The sequence below is a fragment of the Schistocerca serialis genome, chromosome 1, assembly GCF_023864345.2.
Source record: "Schistocerca serialis cubense isolate TAMUIC-IGC-003099 chromosome 1, iqSchSeri2.2, whole genome shotgun sequence".
Classification (NCBI taxonomy): domain Eukaryota; kingdom Metazoa; phylum Arthropoda; class Insecta; order Orthoptera; family Acrididae; genus Schistocerca; species Schistocerca serialis.
This window is the reverse complement of record NC_064638.1, coordinates 768,552,868-768,576,084: the sequence shown is the minus strand read 5'-3', so window position 1 is coordinate 768,576,084 and position 23,217 is coordinate 768,552,868. Positions and strand designations below refer to the sequence as shown.

Below are 23,217 nucleotides of genomic sequence, written 5' to 3'. Positions count from 1 at the left end.
TTGGAGACAGTGGCTCCTTCTTTTGCTCAAAGGGCTGAAGAGGAAGGAATAGGGGTGAAGGTAAAAGACTGGAGATGTTTAGGAAAAAGGGGTGGAGTCCAGAAAAGACACTCAGAACCCTGGGTCAGGGGAGACTTACCAAAAGGGATGAGAAGGAAAGACTGATTGTTGGGGACTGCACAAGATGAGATTTGAAAACCTTATAGCTTAAAGTTGGAAGATAGGGTAAGATGCAAGAGAGAGATTACTTAGCTTTTCACTCTTATTAACTCATGCACAATATTTTAGTGCTACATTATCTTGTCGAAAAATGATTATTTTCGTTGTTATATTGAATAACCAGTACTCCGACAGTGACAAAGGAGCACTACTGCGTGATGGTAGCAGACAGCATGGGCCAGAGTGGTGATTTTGCTGCTGGAGTACTGGTTAGTCTTTGTGTTTTACTGTCCCTGTTAATACATGTCAATAAAACAAATATTGACCACTTTAAAAATAATTTTGTGTGTAATGGGAAACAAACCAACATTTTTTGTCAGCATTGTGTATCATATGAAAGGTGTGGTGAGCAATATTTGTATGGACCAACACCAGCTACACATTAAAAAAGTGAAATTGCAAATATCACCTGAAACACCAAAGAAAACGCACCTGATGACTTAAGAGAGACGCCTGATATAACATTAATTATATATAGCATTAGTGTACATCACCTATTCAAAATACATATGCACTTTATGTTCTTTTTACACGACAATGCAGGTCCTAGAAATGTGTTGTTGATGATAATGACTCTGCCACCACCTCTTGAGTAATGACATTGTTGATGTTTCGTTTGTATTATGAACTAGTATTGTTTGAGTGAAGGGAGATAATGTATTTGTGGAGATTTTTCTAATGTCTGATTAATGGAAGCAATGATACAGCAAGAAGTTTTGCCTGGAAGTGGGGTAAACATTTATGAAAACATTTTAACTTTTGATGCAAGCTTTCAGAGAAGATACCTGTGGCTGAACTCTGTATTATAAGTGGTTCTAAACTAGTCATCAGTAAGTTAAATATTATGCTTGACCAAGAAGACTCTAGACCTCAGCTGGTGGTGCTCACGTACAGAAGACTGATCTCATGCAACTGTTGTGTATTAGTTTATAGCTTTAGATTGTGACTCAAAACCTGAACATGTTTCAGTTTTCAGCTAAGTTTGTTTCTCATTTGATGTCTAAAGACCAATAGGAACATCAAGTGGGCTGTGATAGGAATTGCTGGAAAAAGCTGCTGTTGTGGTCTTCAGTCTGAAAATTGGTCCGATGGAGCTCTCCATGCTTGTCTATCCTGTAGAAGCCTCTTCATGTATGCGTAACTACCACAGCCTACATCCATTTGAATCTGATTACTGTATTCAAAGCTTGATCTTTCTCTGTGACTTTCAGTGTTGCAAGGCTGGACCAGTGAAACTTCCCGACTGTTGCCCTTGCAAGAACAGAAAAAGCAGCTGCCCCTCATCAGGGACCATGGGTTTGTCTGACCTCTCAGTGGATACACCGCCATTGTGGTTGCACTGACAATGCAACTATCTGTATTGTTGAGGCAAGCAAGCCACCGCACCTTGGCAGGGACCATGGTTTAGTGGGGGGGGGGGGGGGGGGGGGGGCAAGGGCAAGTTAATGACGAAGAAACATTCATGTAAGGGGTCATTGCAAGAGATGAATGTTGAGTTTACAGTTAACACACTAACACAAGAGTCTAAGCATCTCACTGACTTGGTACATGTTTGACCCTGGGCAGCAGAGTGGTCAGAAGATTTTGGTTATGTTTTGCAATGGTCTGTCTATTTTTTTATATAGTGTTTGAAGGTGACTCCTTGACAATGCAGAAAGAGAGAAAGCATAACCTTGCCCAAAGATGGTTGTGTCTTCCTTTAAGGAGGGGAACTGTGTAGTTTTCATTGTTTGTTGGTTTCTTTCATTTCTGGACCATAGCGAACAACCCAACATTCCTCCACTGTAATCAGATGGCTGAAAACCTCATCTTTTTTGCCCTTGCACATTTTCAACATTTCTATTGTAGATACAATGTGAAGCTCCCTTTCAAAGAACACTAACGATCTTGGGGCCCATTGACAGACACTTTTGTTGTGTACAGTACCTCATGCACTAAAACCAACACTTCTGACAATTGTGTGAGTGATGATGCACATATCAGACAGCACTTTTATGATGGTCTTTGGTTCCTCCATTAGAGGAGGTCGGCTGCTTGCTGGTGCATCTTCCAGATCTGTGTGAGTACAGTGAAACAATATTTTTCAATCAGTCATTATTGGTTTTTCATCTTGAGCTTACTACAATTTAATTAAAGAGAATTTACACCATACGCATTTTGCTTTTATTTGTAAAGCATCTTCGATGTTTATTCTGCAAATTGGTTACATATTTTGTACATTTTTGATTGTTTTAGATCAAAAACGGTGTTTAAGTTGGAGTGCAAGTTACTTACGGTGTTAGTTTACATCTTGTCCAAACCACTGCTTCTTCCCTCCTTGCTAGCAGTGGTTAACATCAAAAGACTTATTTTCACCTATGCACCTGGCAGTTTTTGCCATTGTGCACTGTTTCTTGTGCTGCATTTGGGTTATTTGTGCTTCCCCTTTGTAAATTGAACTGAAGGTATGTGTGTGTTACTCACTCTGGACAGTATTTATGTCTATTCATTTGTTTTCACGCAGGTTGTGAATGTTGCCAATCTATGAAACTACATCTTTTTTTAAAATTTGTGTGTGTGAGAGTTAATGTAAATTAGTGAAAGTGTCTTGTATGTTTAGCAGAGATGTGAGAGGAGATTGGCGGGGGAGGGGGGGTGTTGAGTTTTTATTTTTTATTTGTGTGTGTGTGTGGGGGGGGGGGGGCTGATTATAGGACAGAAGCTGGGAGGAGGAGGTGGTGGTAAATGGAGCCTGTGATTATGTGTATATCTTTAATGTTGTATTAAGTGATCTAACAGTTAAAAACACCTTTCACCCCTTGCCCCCTCACCCACATCCCAAATTCCTCTCACATCTCTGCCAAGCTAACAAGACATTTTCACTAATTTACACTAACTTACACACACACCCACACACTGCACACATTCATCCTGTGCCCACCCCCATCTTCTAATCTCTCTTTCTCCTTCTCTTTCTCTTTCTCTGTCTCTTTCTCTCTCACACACAAACACACATACACAGTACACAGTTTAAAAGAAAAGAAATATGTAAATTCACTGGTTGGTAATGCTCACAACCTGCACGAAAACATATGAACAGACATAAACACTGTAATAATGTGCAGAGTGAGAAACACACATAACTTCAGTTCGATTTACAAAAGTGAAGTGTAAGTAACCTAAATACAGCACAAGAAACACTGCACAATGGCAAAAACTGCCAAGTGCATAAGTGAAATGAAGTCTTTTGACATTAAATAGTGTTAGCAAGGAGAGAAGAAGCAGAAACACCATAAGTAATTTGCACTCCAACTTTATAAACAAAATGATGTTTTTAATCTAAGACAGTCAAAAACGTACAAAAATATTTATCAAGTTTGCAAAATAACCACAGAAGATGCTTTATAAATTAAAGCAAAATGTGTCTGGTGTAAAATTCTCTTTAATTAAATTTCAGTAAGCTCAAGAAGGGAAACTATTAATAGCTGATTTAAACAGCTGCTGCAGAAGATGGCCATGCAAACAAACATTGTATTTTTCAGTTTTCCACAGCTGGTGAATTATCCTTATATGCAATACTTTTTCACTGTAAAGTTCCTTCTCCATCTTCAGTTACAAATAAAAAATGACTAATCAATGCACTGGGGCAGCCATTTACGTACTACAGCATCCATCCTTCTTTTCACCACTGCAGTGTTACCAAGTGATTCAAATCAGAAAGAACGGCATGGAACAAGAGAAAAGTCACTCTCACATTGCACACGCACACACACACACACACACACACACACACACACACACACACACACACACAGCCCCCCCCCCCCCCCCCTCTCAGATGTGCATCCTACCTGTTTTAAAGAAAGGTTCAAAATGCCATTTTATGTTCCGGGCATATAAAGCAATTCACAAAGCTTAAAATTTTCAAGTGCTGTATTTGTGTTGACAAGTGGGTCCAAATATGAATGGCTCTGTTGGCTGCACCTACGTAGATACCAAAAGTAAAAAGAATTGACAATTCCAACTACCGAAAGAGATGTCAGGTTACACAGTGGAACACTTAGCCATGGAAAGAGCTCTAAGTAACTATATGAAAATCCAAGATGAGCATGTTGTAGTAGTAATGGACTCACTCTCTGCTTTTCAAACACTATCATCAAGTGGCAAGGATAAAGGGAACTGCTATTTGCCCTACTAAATAGTTGCTGTGTCAGAAGTATGAAGAAGGAATATCACTTGTATTGGCCAAGGGGCATGCTGGGACTATGGGGAATGTGAAGGCCAACTAACTGGCAGAGAACACGAAAAAGAATAAAACAGAGAGGCAGTCTTGATGGGGATCTCATTGTGGTAGTCTAAGACTGAAATTGTTGGAGACTGAGGATCTACACAAGAGCATCTGGTACAGACAAACAGACATACAGAGCATAAAAGATCTATCTATATAAAACTTCAGAATGTTTAGAAAACATAAAAAGAAACACTTTCTTTATCTGATAAAAATGTCACAGGTGCACCATTTCCACTCTAGGGTTCATGAATGTCTTGATGCTTGTGATGTTCAGAGATTGTCTTCAAACTCCCACATGATGGATACTGTATTAGAGATATTGCTGAAAATATCGTCCATTTACATTAATTACAAATGTCATCTACTTGCTTGTCTAACATGCTTGAAAAAACCGGATGTTTCATAAATAATGGCTGCAGCTGCAGACAAGGGGCAATCAGTTCTTCTGGAGTGTCTATTGGTGCCTCATACACCAAATGTTTTATCTACCTCCACAAAAAGAAATCCATAGGAGATCAACAACATCTGTTAAACAACATTCATCACACAGCAATTGGAACACCTTCTCTGAGTGTCACTAGCATCAAAACCTTTGTAGAACACGAACATGAAAATGATACTCTTGTGACATTTTTGTCATGTTAAAAAAATGTTTATTTTTATCTTCTCCAAATACTTTAAGATATGGTATAGCTAGTTTTTTTATACCCTGTATAATGAAGACACAATGATACAATGTAAAATGGAATACAAAATGTAACCACAGTAGCAAAGGGAAGAAGCAATGGTTTTTTTAAACAACCATTGCTAGATTAAAATTCCACCACAGCTTCTATTGACAACAATTCCATAGAATTCTCATCATAACATCACCACACTGCAACTACTATGACTATGAGGAGATGCAGAATGTCAGCCACATATCATTTGGCTTTCCTAGACACAGAAAGGAATCAGACTGGGTACTTATAAAAAGCTAGTTAAAATGAAACAAAAATTCCCCCTGAATGTGTTGATTCTCATGACATTAGTAAATTGCTCATGGAATTCATGCAAAATATTAAACTAATTTCTTAACCTAAGATATGTAGATGTATTGGCCACAGTACTCTTTTGAGTGTTATTGTTGAGGTCAGTGAAATATGATTTTTAATTATCTAGCAATTTATGGAAAGGCAGCAAGTTTGAAGGGGACACAAAAATAAAATGAGAATGAAAGCAATGTGCTGTGGTTAACTAATGTGTTCTAATCTCTACTTACACTCCATCCTAAGTGTCAAAAACAGTTGAACAGATGTAAAGAACAGAGGCTATCTGTGGGAAATCAGCATCTGAAAACATACAAAATCATTTTTATAAATCTTCTTTAAACAGTGTCAACAACAACATAATATGTATATTTGAGCTATTTACCAACTACCCGTGGATCAGTCAGTTTATATGATATGTATATTTTTATATCTTTTACTTTTATATATCTTTACTTTATAAAGGGATAACAAAAACTGATCTCAGTGAAATTGTAGTATTTGTTGGCTTCACTGAAAGTTATTCCGAAACATCTTGTCGCCAACAAGATCATTAGAGAGACTGCTTGAATAGGGGAAAGACAGAGGGGGAAATTGCTCATGTGTTTTCAAGGAATTGCCTTAAGTATTTCATGGAAATCAGAGAAGGCCTAAAAATGGATGGTAGGACAGGGATTTGAATTGCCAACTCCCCCAAGGAAAGTCCAGTGTGTTACAACTGTACAACCTTGCTCGATGCATTAGGGAACGCTTCCTATCACAGACTGGAATTTCTCTCTCTATAATATCTAGCCCATATCACTAAGCTTCGAATGGAGAAAAATTCACTGCTTTTAATGTAGCATTTAAATTCTTCATAATTTTCAGTACCAAAGATGGAAGAACTCTTTATAAATTGTCCCATAAAAGATAAATTGATTTAATTACTCATGAGGGTGGAAGTTTGTTAATGTTCCATGTTTTTAAAGGTGTAAATATTGTAATTTCCAATAAGAGTGAATTTCAAACATGTTCAGTTACTAGGTACTGTGAAATGAATGATGAGGTCAAAGTCACATAGGTGGAAACATTCCCTCGAAATGTGTGAGCTATTTTGTTGGACAGGGGTAACTGACTGAGAGAGCCTAGTGGTGGCAAGTACTGTGGCATTGCAAGGATTTTAACAGTCTATGTGGGCTGATATTTCTTGCCTACATTAAAAACTATTGTGTGAGATGAAAAATCCTTAACATATACATGTAGAGGAATGCAGTATTATCCCTACTGTTTGTGTCTCATACCATTATGGACAGTAATGAATACCAACATTGAGATGAGTAGCAATGCATATTTCTATTGGCTCTTGAATGAGATATTTGATTTTGTTTTGGTACATTTTTGTGTTTTGTCAAATTTGCATTCTCCTCCTGATATGCACTGTTAACAATGTCCTGTGGATGAAATTTCTGTCTAAAAATAATATGATGTGACTTTCCACTTGGCCAAATGTAATTTGGCATATTAGTAAATTTGCGAAAGTTTCTTCAGACAAAACCAACAGATAAAGTCACTGTTGAAGATATGAGAAGTTGCAAACATGTGTGCCAAGTCGTTTTGAACAGTAAGTACTGACAAATTCTCACCATAAGAAAAATATTGTTTACCAGAATCCATTGATTGTTGTTCAACTGTTCAGTCATCACATTTAATAGTGTGAGGAAACCCCATTATAAAAGTTTCAAAGGTGTCATGTTTATTGACAAAGTAAAGCTTCAATTCCTTTGTGGGGTGAGTGATGGTGGAGACGGGGCCAGAGGGCCCAGAGGAAACTTTGCTGACAGTAAAGAATGCATTTTCTTACATCTTGAATGGCGACAACCCGGTGCTGTTGTGCACTTTAGAGCTATACACTACTCTTTATGAAGGATAAAAACATATCCCAATCCAAATTTTGTGCATTCACATGATAACTAAGCACCTCCCCATGTGTCCAACGAACTCATTCTGTCCTTCCATTAGCTTGAGGATGAAGTAGACTTGGTTTTAACTTTTTTACTTTTAATAACCTGCACAACTCTTCTATCAAGTCTGACATGAAGTTCATCTCTTGGTCCGTATTGTCTCCGGCGCTCCAAACTTCGGTACTCACCTATTAACTAACGCTTGTGCAACTTGTTGGTGTGGCATCAGCACCAGCTCAGTGTTAGGGGAAAAATGGTATATTTTGGTCAGCACAAAATGATCACCTTCTGTGTTTGGTTGTGTTCCTAACATGTCCACCCCAATGAAACTAAACAGTTCTGTTGTTTCTGGCAACTTCTGCAGTAGTACATGCTTCCCATTAAAATCTTCATGCTGCACGCATTCTATACAATTTATGAAGTACTGATCAACATCATTCTTCCTTCTCTTCCACCAGTACTTTACTGCCCCTCTCCGATTCATCACCCTGTTTCCCCATGGCCTGATGAGACGTGATTATGCATTTCACATAGTGCTTCTTGCTTCAGCTCTGCTGACAGAACCACCTGTGGTTCTAATTTTTTTCTCTACATAATAATCCATCATGTGTGCTAAACTACTGTTGCTTGGTATACTGTTTACGCTCCTTGTTGGTTCTCTGTGCTGTATGCCATTTAGCAAGGCTCTGATACAGTGCTTGTACTACTGCTATTTTCTTGCTTAAGCCGTCCAAATTTCAGTGCTTCTTTCCTAGTTTATGCATTACTTTGTATTCAAATTCACTGAGTTTTATTGCCAATCTGACCAGTCTACTAGATTGATCCTTCGAACTTAGTAACCACTTCAGAGAAGCATGGCCTGTCACTACCTTGAATTTCCTTCCATTAACTTAAACCAGAAGTATGTTAATCCATACACCAACCTAAGCATATATCTCTCTCTGTGGTAGACTAATCCTTCTCCACTCTGTTCAGCTGTCTTGGCACAAAGGCAGTAGCATGTTCTTCACCTTCAATCTCCTGGCTCAAAACACACCCAAGAGCATGGTTTGATGCATCACATGACAATATGAACTCCTTCTGAAAGTACAGAAACACCAACACTGGACTCGATGTTAACACTTTCTTTAATTCAACAAACGCTCCCTGACATTCCTCTAGTTGCACAAACTTAACCACCTTCTTCAACAACTGCATAAGCAGTTCTGCGATATCCGCAAACCCCTTCATGAATTTTCTGTAATAATTTGCAAGATCCAGGAAAGATTATAAACCATTAGTTGTTTCTGGTATTGGAAAATCTTGCACTGCTTGCACTAATCTAGGATCAGTTTTTACACCATCCTTAGTTATCACAGGTCCTAAGTTGTTGACTTCGTGTAGTGTAGAGTGACATTTCTCAGTACTTAGCGTCAAATAGCTGTCCATAATCTCTTGAATACTTCCCTCAGTTGTTGCCTATACTACTGCATATCTCTCCAAAAGATGATTATTTCATCCAGCTACATCAGTATCTGATGTGTCTGATGACATATTATGTGTCAATCCTTTTAGTACCCCATCCAACAAATGTTGGAATGTTGCTGGTGCATTTTCTAATCCTTGCAGCATCCTTCATAATGACACTGTCCCCAAGGTTTTACTCTGTCCACTTGAGCCACTTGTAACTGATAGTATCCACCCTTCAAGTCCATTGTCAAGAAGTACCACCATTGCCCAGGATTACGAATCGCTTCTGTGATGTTCGGAATTGGGTAGGCATCTGTCATAGTTTTACTATTTAAACAATGTTACTTGCAAAAGAATTGATATTTCTTTGAGCTAACTACATGTTTCTATGTTAAAATTGCAATTTACTTCCATATTCTGCCAGAGCTACTTCTCTCCTCTATTTTACTGTCAGCCAATTGTTGATTAATAAATTCCACCAGAATTGGTTACAGAGATTGTGCTATTCAGATTGTGCTTCATCTCCTGTCAGAATCATACTGTATCCAATATTTCACTATCCTCCAGCAGTTCCACTGTACACAACACATCACTTGGTAAGTCAGGCTCCACATTCACCCATAGCAACTTTCTGGTGCCACTCAACACACTGTCATGCGAATTAATCATTAATGTCATTGTTCACAATTTAACTGGATTGTCCTGTAAACTAAGTGTTTCTTGTGACAGATCAACATTGACAACAGCTTCCCCTAGCTGGAATGTCTTCTCACTGGGCTCCACTACGTCTCACCAAAGGTCAATTATGGCAATATGTTGATGCAGAAAGTTTAACCCTAGGATCATACAGTAGCCATCACTTAGATGAGGCACTGCTTCCACCCATTGTCTAAATTTGGTTGTCTCAAACAAAAATTCATCATTACCTATCACAAGGGTCATATACCACTGTGCCTACTCCAAGTAACTTGTAACATGGTGGGTTCCAACACCTGCTACCTACAGCTCTCTTGAGGTCACTGACACATGGGCCCCTGTATCCAATAAAACTCTGTGTTTCCTGCCACTTTTCACACCCACTATGGCACATTCCACCTCCACATTCATTTTTACTGCATTTGCTTTGTAGGCCCACAATTAAAGCATTTTGCATTTGATATGAACACATTTCTCTGATCCCTCGTACCTGCTGATATCTCAATTTCCTCATAATCCAATGCTAATCTAATTACTGCATGGAGATCTCTCTAGATACCTCTGGTGCTAAACCTCTTAGGAAAGCATAAAGCACACAAGACTCAGCTTCCTGTAGCAACACTGTGTTTACCTCCTCATTCTGTGTTAACATATAAGTATTTACCGTATATTTCCTAATTCTGTCCACTCTTTGACTGCGGTGATGTCAACTCCCCTGATACCATTCTGAAGAGCACAGTTGCACTCAGTGGCATGAGTGGTGGTGGTGGCAAGCTGGAGGGTCCAGTGGAAACACTGCTGGCAGTAAAAAATGCTTTATTCAGCTCTAGTACATGCTTTGTTATGGCTCAATGCAGCAGAACATGCCTCATTCTGTTGAAAATCGCCAAAGCTGACGTACGGATGGCGGCTTCCACCTGCTGAGAGAATCCTGCCTAGGCACTTTGTGTTGATTACAGCAGGCCTGCAGCCTCTGTAGGCCACAAGTGTGATGTCAACAGCACACTACTTTTCTGTCAAGCATAGCACTTCGAGCAGCCCCACGGCCCTGCTTGCCTTCAGTGTGGTGGCATGTGGAGACATCTGTACATAGGATCGACTATGCCCTCTGGCAGGAGTTAGACGGTAGACGGTGTTGAAGGCGCTAAGTCCTGTGGGGAACTCGGTGCAGGCAGCAGCAGATGCAGATGGCAGGTATGATGCTGTGGCACTGAGTCCCATGACGAACTCATTGCTGGCGGCTAAAGGCGCAATGTGATCTCGAACCCATGGCTGCTGTTGATGAGGCCCAGTTATCTCACTGTCCAGCAATAGGAATGCCTTTGCTTCAAAATTCAGACACATTTATATCACCCTGAGGCACATTTGCTTCACTAAACGTGGCACCTGGGCTCGTCACCTGTAAAAGGAGATGTGCCCCAGTTACGATGACACTGACCCACCTGCTAAGGCCATTACCACTGCGCAGTGCAGTTTACACCTGATTGTAGCTAGCCTCACCTTAAAGTCCCATTACATACATGTGATTCTGACTTACATGTTGTCACACTGTGGCCACTAGTAGCCTGCACCTACTAATGCAATAAAAAAGAGAACTGGCATAAAGAAAATTTAAACAACCACCAGTCAAGAACATTTAATGACAAATTTTCTGTGTTTGAGAATCACTCCCTGAACTTAGGTTATGGTAGACATATATTATATGAAAAATAGCTCATACTTTATCAAACAGTTGTCTTTATGAAAACCACTAATCTTTTTTTGTTAAAGGCTCAAAGGCAGGAGGGACAGTTCCTTACAACGTAGCCCTTATCGTGCATATGTAAATACCACTCCACAATATATGACAAATCATGGAATGTCAAGGTATCAGCCTGCCCTCAAAAATCTTATTCCAGTTCGAAGAAATATCAAGTAAGTATTTTGAATGATTCCAAAGCATTTTATTCACAGAGATTAGTAGAAACTAACTCTGTTTAACATTTATTTGTAATGTGCATTACTATTTTTTCTGATAAAGTATAGTTGTGTAGGGCTATTGATTAATATGAAACAGATTAATGAAAATAAAAGGTGTTCATCATTCCTAGACGCCAACACAGCAGGGGGGGGGGGGTGGGGGGGGGGGGGCAAAAAATAAAGTATTTGTTACACTAGGTGAAAATGGTAATGACATTGATTGTGATTTGTATAGAAAGCTTTATGAATTGGGGGACTAACGTAAGAAGACACTACTAGCTAACAACTATTTGTATTTCAGTGACATGTATTTTTTTCTTTATTCAAATATTTCTGTACTTCCCACCGTTTTCGAACACTTGGGTGGCTACAATTCAACTTATGCTACTTGAGAAGACCCCCATGAAAAAAAAGTGATTATAGGACAATGAATCTTTGTGGAAAAATTTGTTCAGGACATGCAAAAGAAAAATAATGACTAAACCATTGAAGGAAACACATTTTAATTTTCATGTGATAGGGTAAGATTTGTTAATTGCTTTACCAGGTTTATGTTCTAGGTTACAAATATTGCTCAGTGTAATGGCCATCTGTATATGTGACAGCTTGGAACTATACAAGAGATAACATTTCACATTTGTTTGGAGCTCTTTTCGAATGGTGTACCATGTAATGTTCAGCTGCTTGAAGATTGCACAGTGCATCCAGCATTCTCAGCCATGGCAATAGTAACTTCTTCAACAATTTGTAGCATAATGCGCTGTATGTCTGTCCAAGGAGTAATTCCCAAATTGACAGTTAATTTGACATTTCAAATCATGTTCTTCAACCCTGGTGCAGAACAAGGACTTCTATGTATTCCTCTAATGTGTCAATCTTTTAAAGAGCAGCAGCAGTGTTGCTGATGTTTTGATAAAACAGCTTTCTGAGTTTAGCGCTGCTCATGTTGTACAGACTCATGTTGACTGTCTGCAGCTGTAATGCATACTGATGCTTGTGTTTCACGTCTGTGGCTCCATATCAGTACTGGTGTCTAATGGCAAGTCATGACAATAACACTACTAACAACACAAATCCTGCAGCACATAGTCTGTGCATATTTCCTATAAATTTGAGTACCCATACAGTAAATAGTTTCCATCTGCACTGCCTCAAGTAATTAAAGTTTAATTGTAAGTACCTGGTATAAATGAATCAAGACTGCGATGCTCCATTCATAAAGTGGGCAATGAGAGTCCATTCCAACAACAAGTTTCAAACTGTGTATATTAATATCTTAAAGTTAATTTATTTTTGTTAATAAAATGTTTTGCTTTGCTTTTAGGAACAAAAAGGTTTTGGGTATTGATAGTGCTGGCCTTTTTTCATATATTTATTATTCATGGGTTTCACCTTACATGTATCATGCTCACAAAAAAGGCTTCACTTTAGAAGATCTACCTCAAGGGTCACATCTTGAATCATGTGATCTAAATTCTCAAAGGTAAGAGAGTAGTCTGTAATCTGCACATAAAATTTTATACATAAAGTATCAGACATAAAAGAGACAAACAATGGAAAATCTAAGATGGAATGTATCAATATTTTATATATTGAGACATTTTTATACACACATTTTTGCCCCATTTCTTTGTGTTATCTCTATTTATAAAATTTTAAATGAGATAGTGGAATGAGGTATTTCAAATTCTATTTCTACCTTTCCGTAGGTTGCAGCTTATTTGGCAGGATGAAGTGGCACGAGTGGGACTTAATGATGCATCTTTGTCCAGAGTAGTGAGGAAGTTTATACAGACACGTATGATTGTTTCATGCATGCTGTATGCTGCAAGCCTTGTTATGGGATTTGTAAGTCCTGTAAGTATTAGGTGGAATGACTACCTCCATATGTGTAGGTTTATACCCAGATGAATGAATCAACTGTAATTACATTACACGTGCTGGTACTGTGAACTGCTTAAGGTGAGGAGCAACTGTAACCATAATTTTCCCCGAGCACATCTAACTTTACTTTATGGTTAAATGATGATGGAACCCTCTTGGGTAAAATATTCTGAAGGTAAAATAGCCCCCATTTGGATCTCTGGGTGGCGACTACTCAGGAGGATGTCGTTATCGGGAGAAATAAAACTGACGTTCAATGGATCGGAACGTGGAATGTCAGATCCCTTAATCAGCCAGGTAGGTTAGAAAATTTAAAAAGGGAAATGGATAGGTTAATGTCAGATGTTGTGGGAATTAGCGAAGTTTGGTGGCAGGAGGAACAAGACATCTGGTCAAGTGAATCCAGGGTTATAAATACAAAATCAAATAACACTAATACAAGAGTATGTTTAACAGTGAATAAAAAAAAAAATAGGGAGCCGTAGAAGCTACTATGAACAGCATAGTGAACACATTATTGTAGCCAAGATAGACACAAAGCCCACACCTAACACAGTAGTCCAAGTTTGTATGCCAACTAGCTCCTCAGATGACAAAGAGATTGGAGAAATGTATGATGTGATAAAAGAAATTATTCAAATAGTTAAGGGAGACCAAAATTTAATAATCATGATGAAATTCGATAGTGGGAAAAGGAAGAGAAGGGAAAGTAGTAGGTGAGTATGGACTGTGGGTAAGGAACAAAAGAGGAAGTCGCCTGGTAGAATTTTGCACAGAACATAACTTAATCGTAGCTAACACTAGGTTTAAGAATCATGAAAGAAGGTTGTATATGTGGAAGAGGCCTGGAGACACAAGAAGGTTTCAGATAAGTTATATAATTGTAAGACAGAGATTTAGGAACGAGGTTTTAAATTGTAAGACATTTCCAGGAGCAGATGTGGACTCTGACCACAATTTATTGGTTATGAACTGTAAATTAAAATTGAAGAAACTGCAAAAAGGTAGGAATTTAAGGAGATGGGACCTGGATAAACTGAAAGAACTGGAGGTTGTTGAGGGTTTCAGAGGGAGCATTAGGGACTGATTGACAAGAACAGGGGTAAGAAATACAATACAAGAAGAATTGCTAGCTTCGAGAGATGAAATAGTGAAGACAGCAGAGGATCAGGTAGGTAAAAGGAAAAGAACTAGTAGAAAACATTGGGTAATAGAAGAGATAACGAATTTAATTGATGAAATGAGAATATATGAAAATGCAGTAAATGAAGCAGACGAAAAGGAATGCAAATGTCTCAAAACTGAGATTCACAGGAAGTGCAAAATAGCTAAGCAAGGATGGCTAGAGGACAAATGTAAGGATGTAGAAGCATATATCACTAGGGGTAAGATAGATACTGCATACAGGAAAATTAAAGGACCTTTGGAGAGCTCAGATGGAAAACCAGTCCTAAGCAAAGAAGGGAAAGCAGAAAGGTGGTAGGAGTATATAGAGCGTGTATACAAGGGCAATGTACTTGAGGGCAATATTATGGAAATGGAAGAGGACATAGATGAAGATGAAGTGGGAGATATGGTATGATGTGAAGACTTTGACAGAGCACTGAAAGACCTATTTTGTAACAAAGACACGGGAGTAGACAACATTCCATTAGAACTACTTATAGCCATAGCTGAGTGAGTCATGACAAAACTCTTCCATTTGGTGAGCAAGATGTATGAGACAGATGAAATACCCTCAGACTTCAAGAAGAATATAATAATTCCAATCCCAAAGAAAGCAGGTGTTAACAGGTGTCAAAATTACCGATCTATCAGTTTAATAAGTCACAGTTGCAAAATACTAACACGAATTCTTTACAAACAACTTGAAAAACTTGTAGAAGTCATTTTTGGGGAAGATCAGTTTGGATTCCGTAGAAATGTTGGAACACGTGAGGCAATACTGACCCTACAACTTATCTTACAAGATAGATTTAGGAAAGGCAAACCTACATTTCTAGCATTTGCAGACTTAGAGAAAGCTTTTGACCATGTTGACTGGAATACTCTCTTTGATATTATAGGGGCAGCAGGGGTAAAATTCAGGGAGTGAAGGGCTATTTACAATTTGTGCAGAAACCAGGTGGCAGTTATAAGAGTTGAGGGGCACAAAAGGGAAGCAGTGGCTGGGAAGGGAGTGTGACAGGGTTATATTGAGCAAGCAGTAAAGGAAATGAAGAGGTTTGCCTATGACATTGTAATTCTGTCAGAAACAGCAAACAACCTGGAAGAGCAGTTGAATGGAATGAACAATGCCTTGAAAGGAGGAGATACGATGAACAGCAACAAAAGGAAAATGATTATAATGGAATGTAGTCGAATTAAATCAGGTGATGCTGAGGGTATTAGATTAAGAAATGAGACACATAAGGTATTAAATGAGTTTTGCTATTTGGGAAGCAAAGTAACTGATGGTGGTCGAAGTAGGGAGGATATAAATGCAGACTGGCAATGGTAAGAAAAGTGTTCCTGAAGAAGAGATATTTGTTAACATCGAGTATAGATTTAAGTGTAAATATTTGTATGGAGTGTAGCCACGTATGGAAGTGAAACGTGGATGATAAACGTTTTAGATAAATAATTTGGAATGTGGTGCTACAGAAGACTGCTGAAGATTAGATGGCAGATCATGTAACTAATGAGGAGGTACTGAATAGAATTGAGGAGAAGAGGAATTTGTGTCACAACTTGACTAGAAGAAGGGATCAGTTGGTGGACATGTTCTGAGGCATCAAGGGATCATCGCTTTAGTATTGGAGGGAAGCATGGAGGGTAAAAATCGTAGAGGGAGAGCAAGAGATGAGTACACTAAGCAGATTCAGAAGGCTGTAGTAGTTACTTGGAGACGGAGAGGCTTGCACAAGATAGAGTAGCATGGAGAGCTGCATCAAACCAGTCTCTGGACTAAAGACCACAACAACGACAAGAAGTCAGTTTTCATACCAGTCTCCAGACTAAAGACCACAACAACAACAAGAAGTCAGTTTTAGCTGCTTGAAATGCTGTGTAGTTTTCATGCAATTGTAGGAACAGTTCTATAATACAAATGAGCTAGGCAGCCAGCTAGCATGTTTATATTCGCGAACCACCAAATGTATGGCAGAAATCCAGAAAATTTCAACAAATAGAGTTTTTTGTTAGTTTAAGTTGTTGATGCTTTGCCTCCTAACCAGCATTATTCTTGTTGCTGTGTAAGCATCACTCACATGAGTTTCCTCTTGTGTACTTGCAAATTGGTCCTTGTCATTTGCAGTTGCAGCAGAACCACTCATCTTTAGTAGTGCACTATATCATAATGTGAAAGTGCTAAAACAGGACCAGAGAGAGAGAGAAAATTATAATTTTGATACTGGGCCTCTGTTGTGCCTTACATAGTAAATTAAAAATTCTCAGTACAGTGCATTTTCTTTTTAATTTATGTTGTTGTGGTCTTCAGTCCAGAGACTGGTTTGATGCAGCTCTCCATGCTACTCCATCCTGTGCAAACTTCTTCATTTCCCAGTATCTACTGCAACTTACGTCCTTCTAAATCTTTTTAGTGTATTCATCTCTTGGTCTCCCTCTACAATTTTTACCCTCAACACTGCCCTCCAATACTAAATTGGTGATCCCTTGAGGCCTCAGAATATGTCCTACCAACCGTTCCCTTCTTCTAGTCAAGTTGTGCCACAAATTTCTCTTCTCCCCAATTCTATTCAATACATCCTCATTGGTTATGTGATCTACCCATCTAATCTTCAGCATTCTTCTGTAGCACCACATTTCAAAAGCTTCTATTCTCTTCTTGTCCAAACTATTTATCGTCCATGTTTCACTTCCATACATGGCTACACTCCATACAAATACTTTCAGAAACGACTTCCTTACATTTAAATCTATACTCGATGTTAACAAATTTCTCTTCTTCAGAAACGCTTTCCTTGCCATTTCCTGTCTACATTTTATATCCTCTCTACTTTGACCATCATCAGTTATTTTGCTCCCAAAATAGCAAAACTCATTTACTACTTTAAGTGTCTCATTTCCTAATCTAATTCCCTCAGCATCACCCGATTTAATTCGACTACATTCCATTATCGTCGTTTTGCTTTTGTTGGTGTTCATCTTATATCCTCCTTTCAAGACACTGTCCATTCCGTTCAACTGCTCTTCCAAGTCCTTTGCTGTCTCTGACAGAATTACAATGTCATCGGCGAACCTCAACATTTTTATTTCTTCTCCATGGATTTTAATTCCTACTCCAAATTTTTCTTTTGTTTCCTTTGCTGCTTGCTCAGTATACAGATTGAATAACATCGAGGATAGGCTACAACCCTATCTCACTCCCTTCCCAACCACTGCTTCCCTTTCATGCCCCTTGACTCTTGTAACTGCCATCTGGTTTCTGTACAAATTGTAAATAGCCTTTCGCTCTCTGTATTTTACCCCTGCCACCTTCAGAATTTGAAAGAGAGTATTCCAGTCAACATCGTCAAAAGCTTTCCCTAAGTCTATAAATGCTAGAAACGTATGTTTGCCTTTCCTTAATCTATTTTCTAAGATAAGTCGTAGGGTCAGTATTGCCTCACGTGTTCCAGCATTTCTACAGAATCCAAACTTATCTTCCGCAAGGTCAGCTTCTACCAGTTTTTCATTCGTCTGCAAAGAATCCGTGTTAGTATTTTGCAGCCGTGGCTTATTAAACTGATAGTTCGGTCATTTTCACATCTGTCATCCGCTGCTTTCTTTGGGACTGGAATTATTATATTCTTCTTGAAGTCTGAGGGTATTTCGCCTGTCTCATACATCTTGCTCACCATTAATTTATGTAATACAAGGAAAATAATTGTAATAAAGAGGATGTTAAGTGTATTTGCAGGCAGTTTGAAACAAATGAAAAGTTGATAGGAAAGTTTTAAATTTGCATTCATCTTGAATTTTATTTAGTACATGCAGGTACATTTGATTTTATGAACAAAATACAAGTTTTCTACAAACTTTCATACAAATTTTCACTTGAGAATTGTATGGCAGTATACACAGTTTTTACTTCTGACAGTGTACTTGTTCATAATCAAAATAAATGCTTAGATTTAAGCTACCATGAAAGAAGAATAAACAATATTAGAACATGATCCTCTTTTTTCAATCAATTAAATGAAACATTAACAATACCTAGTGTCTGCTTTCAGAGCTGTTAATTGACAATTTGTTATATTGACGTTACCCTGTTTCAGCATTTTCACACAATGATTTGGTGCTTTAACTACAAATAACTGGGGTCATTTTGCAGATATGCAGGAGTGCACTCATGTCTGAGTAACTATTTGGCCTAAAAATCTCAGAAATTTTAGGCAATTATCTGACACTGTTAGTGAAGTCTTGGCAAAATTAATCCTCAGATTTTCACCCCAAATTTTCACTGGCGACATAGATGTGGAAATAAATATGGGATGATTACGGACAATAGTGTATGAAGGGTCTGAGCCAGGGAGAGGGGGAGGTGGGAACTCCTATTAGTTTCATAGTTTTGATGAGAAATTATTCTTGGCCTATTCTCTACTGATTAGTATCCAGTGTCCTTTTTTTATTATTAAATGCTGCAAACTGTTACAAAACCAATTACTGCAACATCATAATTTATGTAGAAATTGAAAACATCACTTCAGTTGTAAAGGTCCTCTTTTTTTAAGTTTTCAATGCTTAGACCACAACCAGTTTTAGGCAGTTACATGCCCGTCATCGAGTGTGATAATTTTGTGCAGGGACCCCAAGCACCACAATAGAGAGCACGGGTGTACCACCAGTGAGCACAGAACATGGAGCTTACCATGCTCTGCACTCGCTGGTGGTACACCGCATCCTATGCTCTCCTGCAGCACAAAATTATCGCAGTTGATGATGGGCATGTAATAGCCTAAAACCAGTCAGGGTGTAACCATTGGAAAATTAAAAAACTGTACAACTGAATCGGTACTTTCAGTCTCTACTATAATGCTCAGTTACGAATGTTCCTCCAGCAGGATTGTTTTAATAATTTATGTATTATCATTTGAACAACATATTCTTACCAGTCTTTAGTTTTTACTGAGAAGGGAATTAGACAGAGATATTGGGTGGCAGAGTGCGGGGCAGGAGGGAGGGCGGGGGGGGGGGGGGGGGTGGAGAGAGAGAGAGAGAGAGAGAGAGAGAGAAATGGGTCATACGTTGGAGGCAGGAGGGGGGGCAGTTGCAAATTGAGGGAACTAAAGATGTTACTTGACTAGGGAGTCAAAATATGTGGAGTCAGTCCTGCACATTATTATTATTCATGAAAAGACGATTACTGAACAAAAATTTTACTTAACAAGTTAGACATGGCTAATAAGGCAAGCTGTAGAAATTATATATGATGCAGCATTTACAAGCAATGCTGTTGGGTGTGAGATGAAGTATCTGTTATTTGGTTAGACATTTGCATTTCTTTGTTGTGATACTGTGTACAACAAGTCTCTGTGGAGTACTGTTGAATATAATTGCAATGTGCTGTCGGTTGTATGATGAACTCTCATTTATTGTATTACTGTGAGAATATATGTAAGCCTCAAAAAAGACGATGGCACCCATGCACAGTGGTAAGGTGGGGGGGAGGGGGGGGGAGCCATCAGGGAAAGGAAAATGATTTAAATGTCTTTATTATGTTCATTCTTAAGAGGGTCAGAACTTTTTATGGCTACTTACAAGCTGCCATTCATCTCCCAAAATATTAAAAATACTCCATACCACAAGGTTGCGGAGAAGGTGCATGATCTATCTGAGTTTGACCGAGGGCATAATGTGAAGGTCCGGAGGCTCAGCACGAGCATTTCAGTAACTGCACAACTTGTTGGGTGCTTGAGGAGTGCTGTGGCGAGTGTCTACAAGACATGGAAAAACCAAACTGAACATCATGAGGTTGGGCGGCCACCTCTCATTGCAGATGTCGGACATCGTAGGCTGGACAGACACGTAAAACGGGACAGGCAGTGAACTGTGGTGGAACTAACATCAGAGGTAAATTCTAGGCAGAGCACAAGTGTGTCTGAACATACAGTATACCAAACACTCCTAATGATGGGCTTCTGCATTGACAACCAGTGCATGTGCTAATTGTGGGGAAGGCAAACCAAAGACTGCATTTTATTGGCAAGATGCTTAGAAAATATAACAGATCTACTAAAGACACTGCCTGCACTATGTTTGTCCGTCTTCTTTTAGAGTACTTCTGTGCAGTGTGGGATCCTTATCAGATAGGGTTAATGGAGTACATCAAGAAAGTTTAATGGATGGCAGCATGATTTGTATTATCATGAAGTAGGGGAGAGAGTGTCTCTGACAGGGTTTTTGGTGGACTTCATTAAAACAAAGTCATTTTTCATTGCCGTGGAATCTTCTCACAAATTTCAATCACCAACTGTCTCTGAATGTGAAAATATTTTGTTGATGCCAACCAGTACAGGGGGGAAAAAAAGGAAATCAAAGCTCACACAGAAAGATATAGATGTTTGTTTTTTCGCACACTGTTCGGCATTGGAATAATAAAGAATTATTGTGAAGGTAGTTCACTGCACTGTCTGGAAGACACTTACATATGATTTACAATGTATCCATGTAGATGTAGATGTAGATGTTGAACGTGGCATCAGAGCACATCGCCCCCCTTGCCAGAATTTACAGGATTTAAGTGACTTGTATGTGCATATGTAGTGCCAACTCCCTCCGGTGACTTACTAAGGCCTCATTGCTTTCATCTCATGATGCATTGCTGCTGTTATCCATTCCAAAGGTGAACATACTGGCTGTTAGGAAGGTGGTCATAATATTCTGTCTTACCAGTGCATATAAAAAATAAAAAATAAATTGTTCAGCAGAAAATAACTCTGAATAGATCAAACATCAATGCCTTTAAACACAAAGTAGCAGAGGGGAAATGGGATTCTGTGTACCAGGTGAAAAGGTCTGACAACAAATGGAATGAGTTCTGTTCGATTGATATAAGATGCAACAATTGTAGTGTGTAACATATTTTGTAAGTATAATTATTGTTGTATTAGTATTTCTAATGCAAAGCCATTATTATGATGTAAAGAAAATATAAATAAATAAATGATCCCTCTTGTGACAGCCATTGAGTGGGTAGATACATGACTGGTTTATAATTAATTTTGAGTCTGGAAGGACAGGGGAGAAACTTGTGAAAAGTTAAATATTTCAGGTGATTTGGAAGTGTCTTCACATGGTTTAATTTGGAGTGTAGTGTTCACAAAGATATAGCTATTCACTGCTGAATCCGAGTCTGGCAGAATGTTTTAACCTGAAACATACAGTCACCTTATTTTTTGATTTCATATTTGTCACCATTATGAAACATTCTGCATGCAGTAGCCTACATTTTTCGATTGGCTTCAAAAGAGCAGTGCATAATTGTGATGACATTGCAGTCTTATTCTTTTTACAGCATGTCTTAAACATTGGTTAAAAAAAGTTTTAAGGGAAATAAAAAGTAAGAATAAGAGGTAAACAGAAAAAGTCTTTTACAGTATTTATGAAAAGCACATATGATAGATTTTTTCAGTAACTTCTAAAGATAATATAACCAAAATTGTGGTCATCACTGATAAATAACACTTGAGCCATTTGCATCTGTTCTCCATTGCTTTGTTACTCATTGTGGCCTGAATGATGGTAGCTGTTGCTACCTTTCTTTCCTTAGTTGTTCAGTATCATTTGATATCAAATCAGGTGACAGGGCAGGCCAACAGGTCGTACTAAAAAAATGTGTTGGATGACGAGGGAATATTCCTCTTAGAGTTGACAATAAATGATGAAAACTATGAATGGTGACATTATCTTGTTGAAACGACACAGCACTTTTTGTTATGTTGGTCATTCTGGAAAGGTTGTTGCTGGTTTCGTTTCCCAATCCTTGTTCTATTGAGTTTGTGCTACATCTTCAATTACCTTATTGTCAACTGGACATTCAACCTAAAACTTTCTTCTTCTATTTGTTTTTAACATCCATGTTCATTCCAAGGGGAGAATCTGCTGATTCATGGTAACATATAGAAATTAAAATATCTGCTAAAATTCTACTGCTGTTGGAACAGAGTGTTTGTGAAAGTAATTTCTAGACTTTTCTTATTACTGATGAATTTCAGTATCATGAATATGTAAATAAACAAGGTGGAGAGAAATTGTGTTACAAAATTTTAACTCTGGATAGCTGATGCCAGTAGGAACCAAAATTACTAATGTTGTGTAGGTCGACAATGCACCATTTTTAAACCACGGAAACTTGGAGCCAAGAGTTCCGATTGGCCATGGGATTGCTCTGTTGCTGGTCGTCAGTTTATGGGCAGTGCTGTGGTTGTTGGTTCACACATACAAATGTCCATCACCCTGTCACTGCCCCAACGTGATACGCACACGTGTTGAATAGGTCTTGCTGTTTGTCCCCACTTCATGTCAGAGACATTCACACGTAAGCTTTGCTTCAGAGCACACACACGTCACCTGTGATTTGGTCATACAGTAAGCTTGGCATCACAGTATTTGTTTGAAGAACAATGGGATGTGGTTTTTGTTTATGGACTAGCTGACAGTAATGTGCATGAAGCTTGACAGTTGTATGAGGAATGGTACCCAATAAGACGCCACCCACACCTGCAAACATTTACAGCAATACACCGGTGACTTGGCAAAGCAGGCTCATTATGGGATATCAGGGTGATGC

At 38.6% G+C, this 23,217-nt stretch overlaps 1 protein-coding gene across 7 annotated transcripts in view; it reads left to right on the top strand.

Moving 5' to 3' along the window:
• Positions 1 to 23,217, top strand: part of LOC126482575 (ATP-binding cassette sub-family C member 5-like) — a 512,906-nt gene that overhangs the window by 62,009 nt on the left and 427,680 nt on the right. For all 7 annotated transcript variants that reach the window (XM_050106550.1, XM_050106549.1, XM_050106547.1 and 4 more), the window contains exons 4-6: positions 11,373 to 11,516; positions 12,886 to 13,044; positions 13,271 to 13,418. In XM_050106550.1, coding sequence (XP_049962507.1) covers positions 11,373 to 11,516; positions 12,886 to 13,044; positions 13,271 to 13,418 — 451 coding nt within the window. The remainder of the gene's footprint in view (positions 1 to 11,372; positions 11,517 to 12,885; positions 13,045 to 13,270; positions 13,419 to 23,217) is intronic.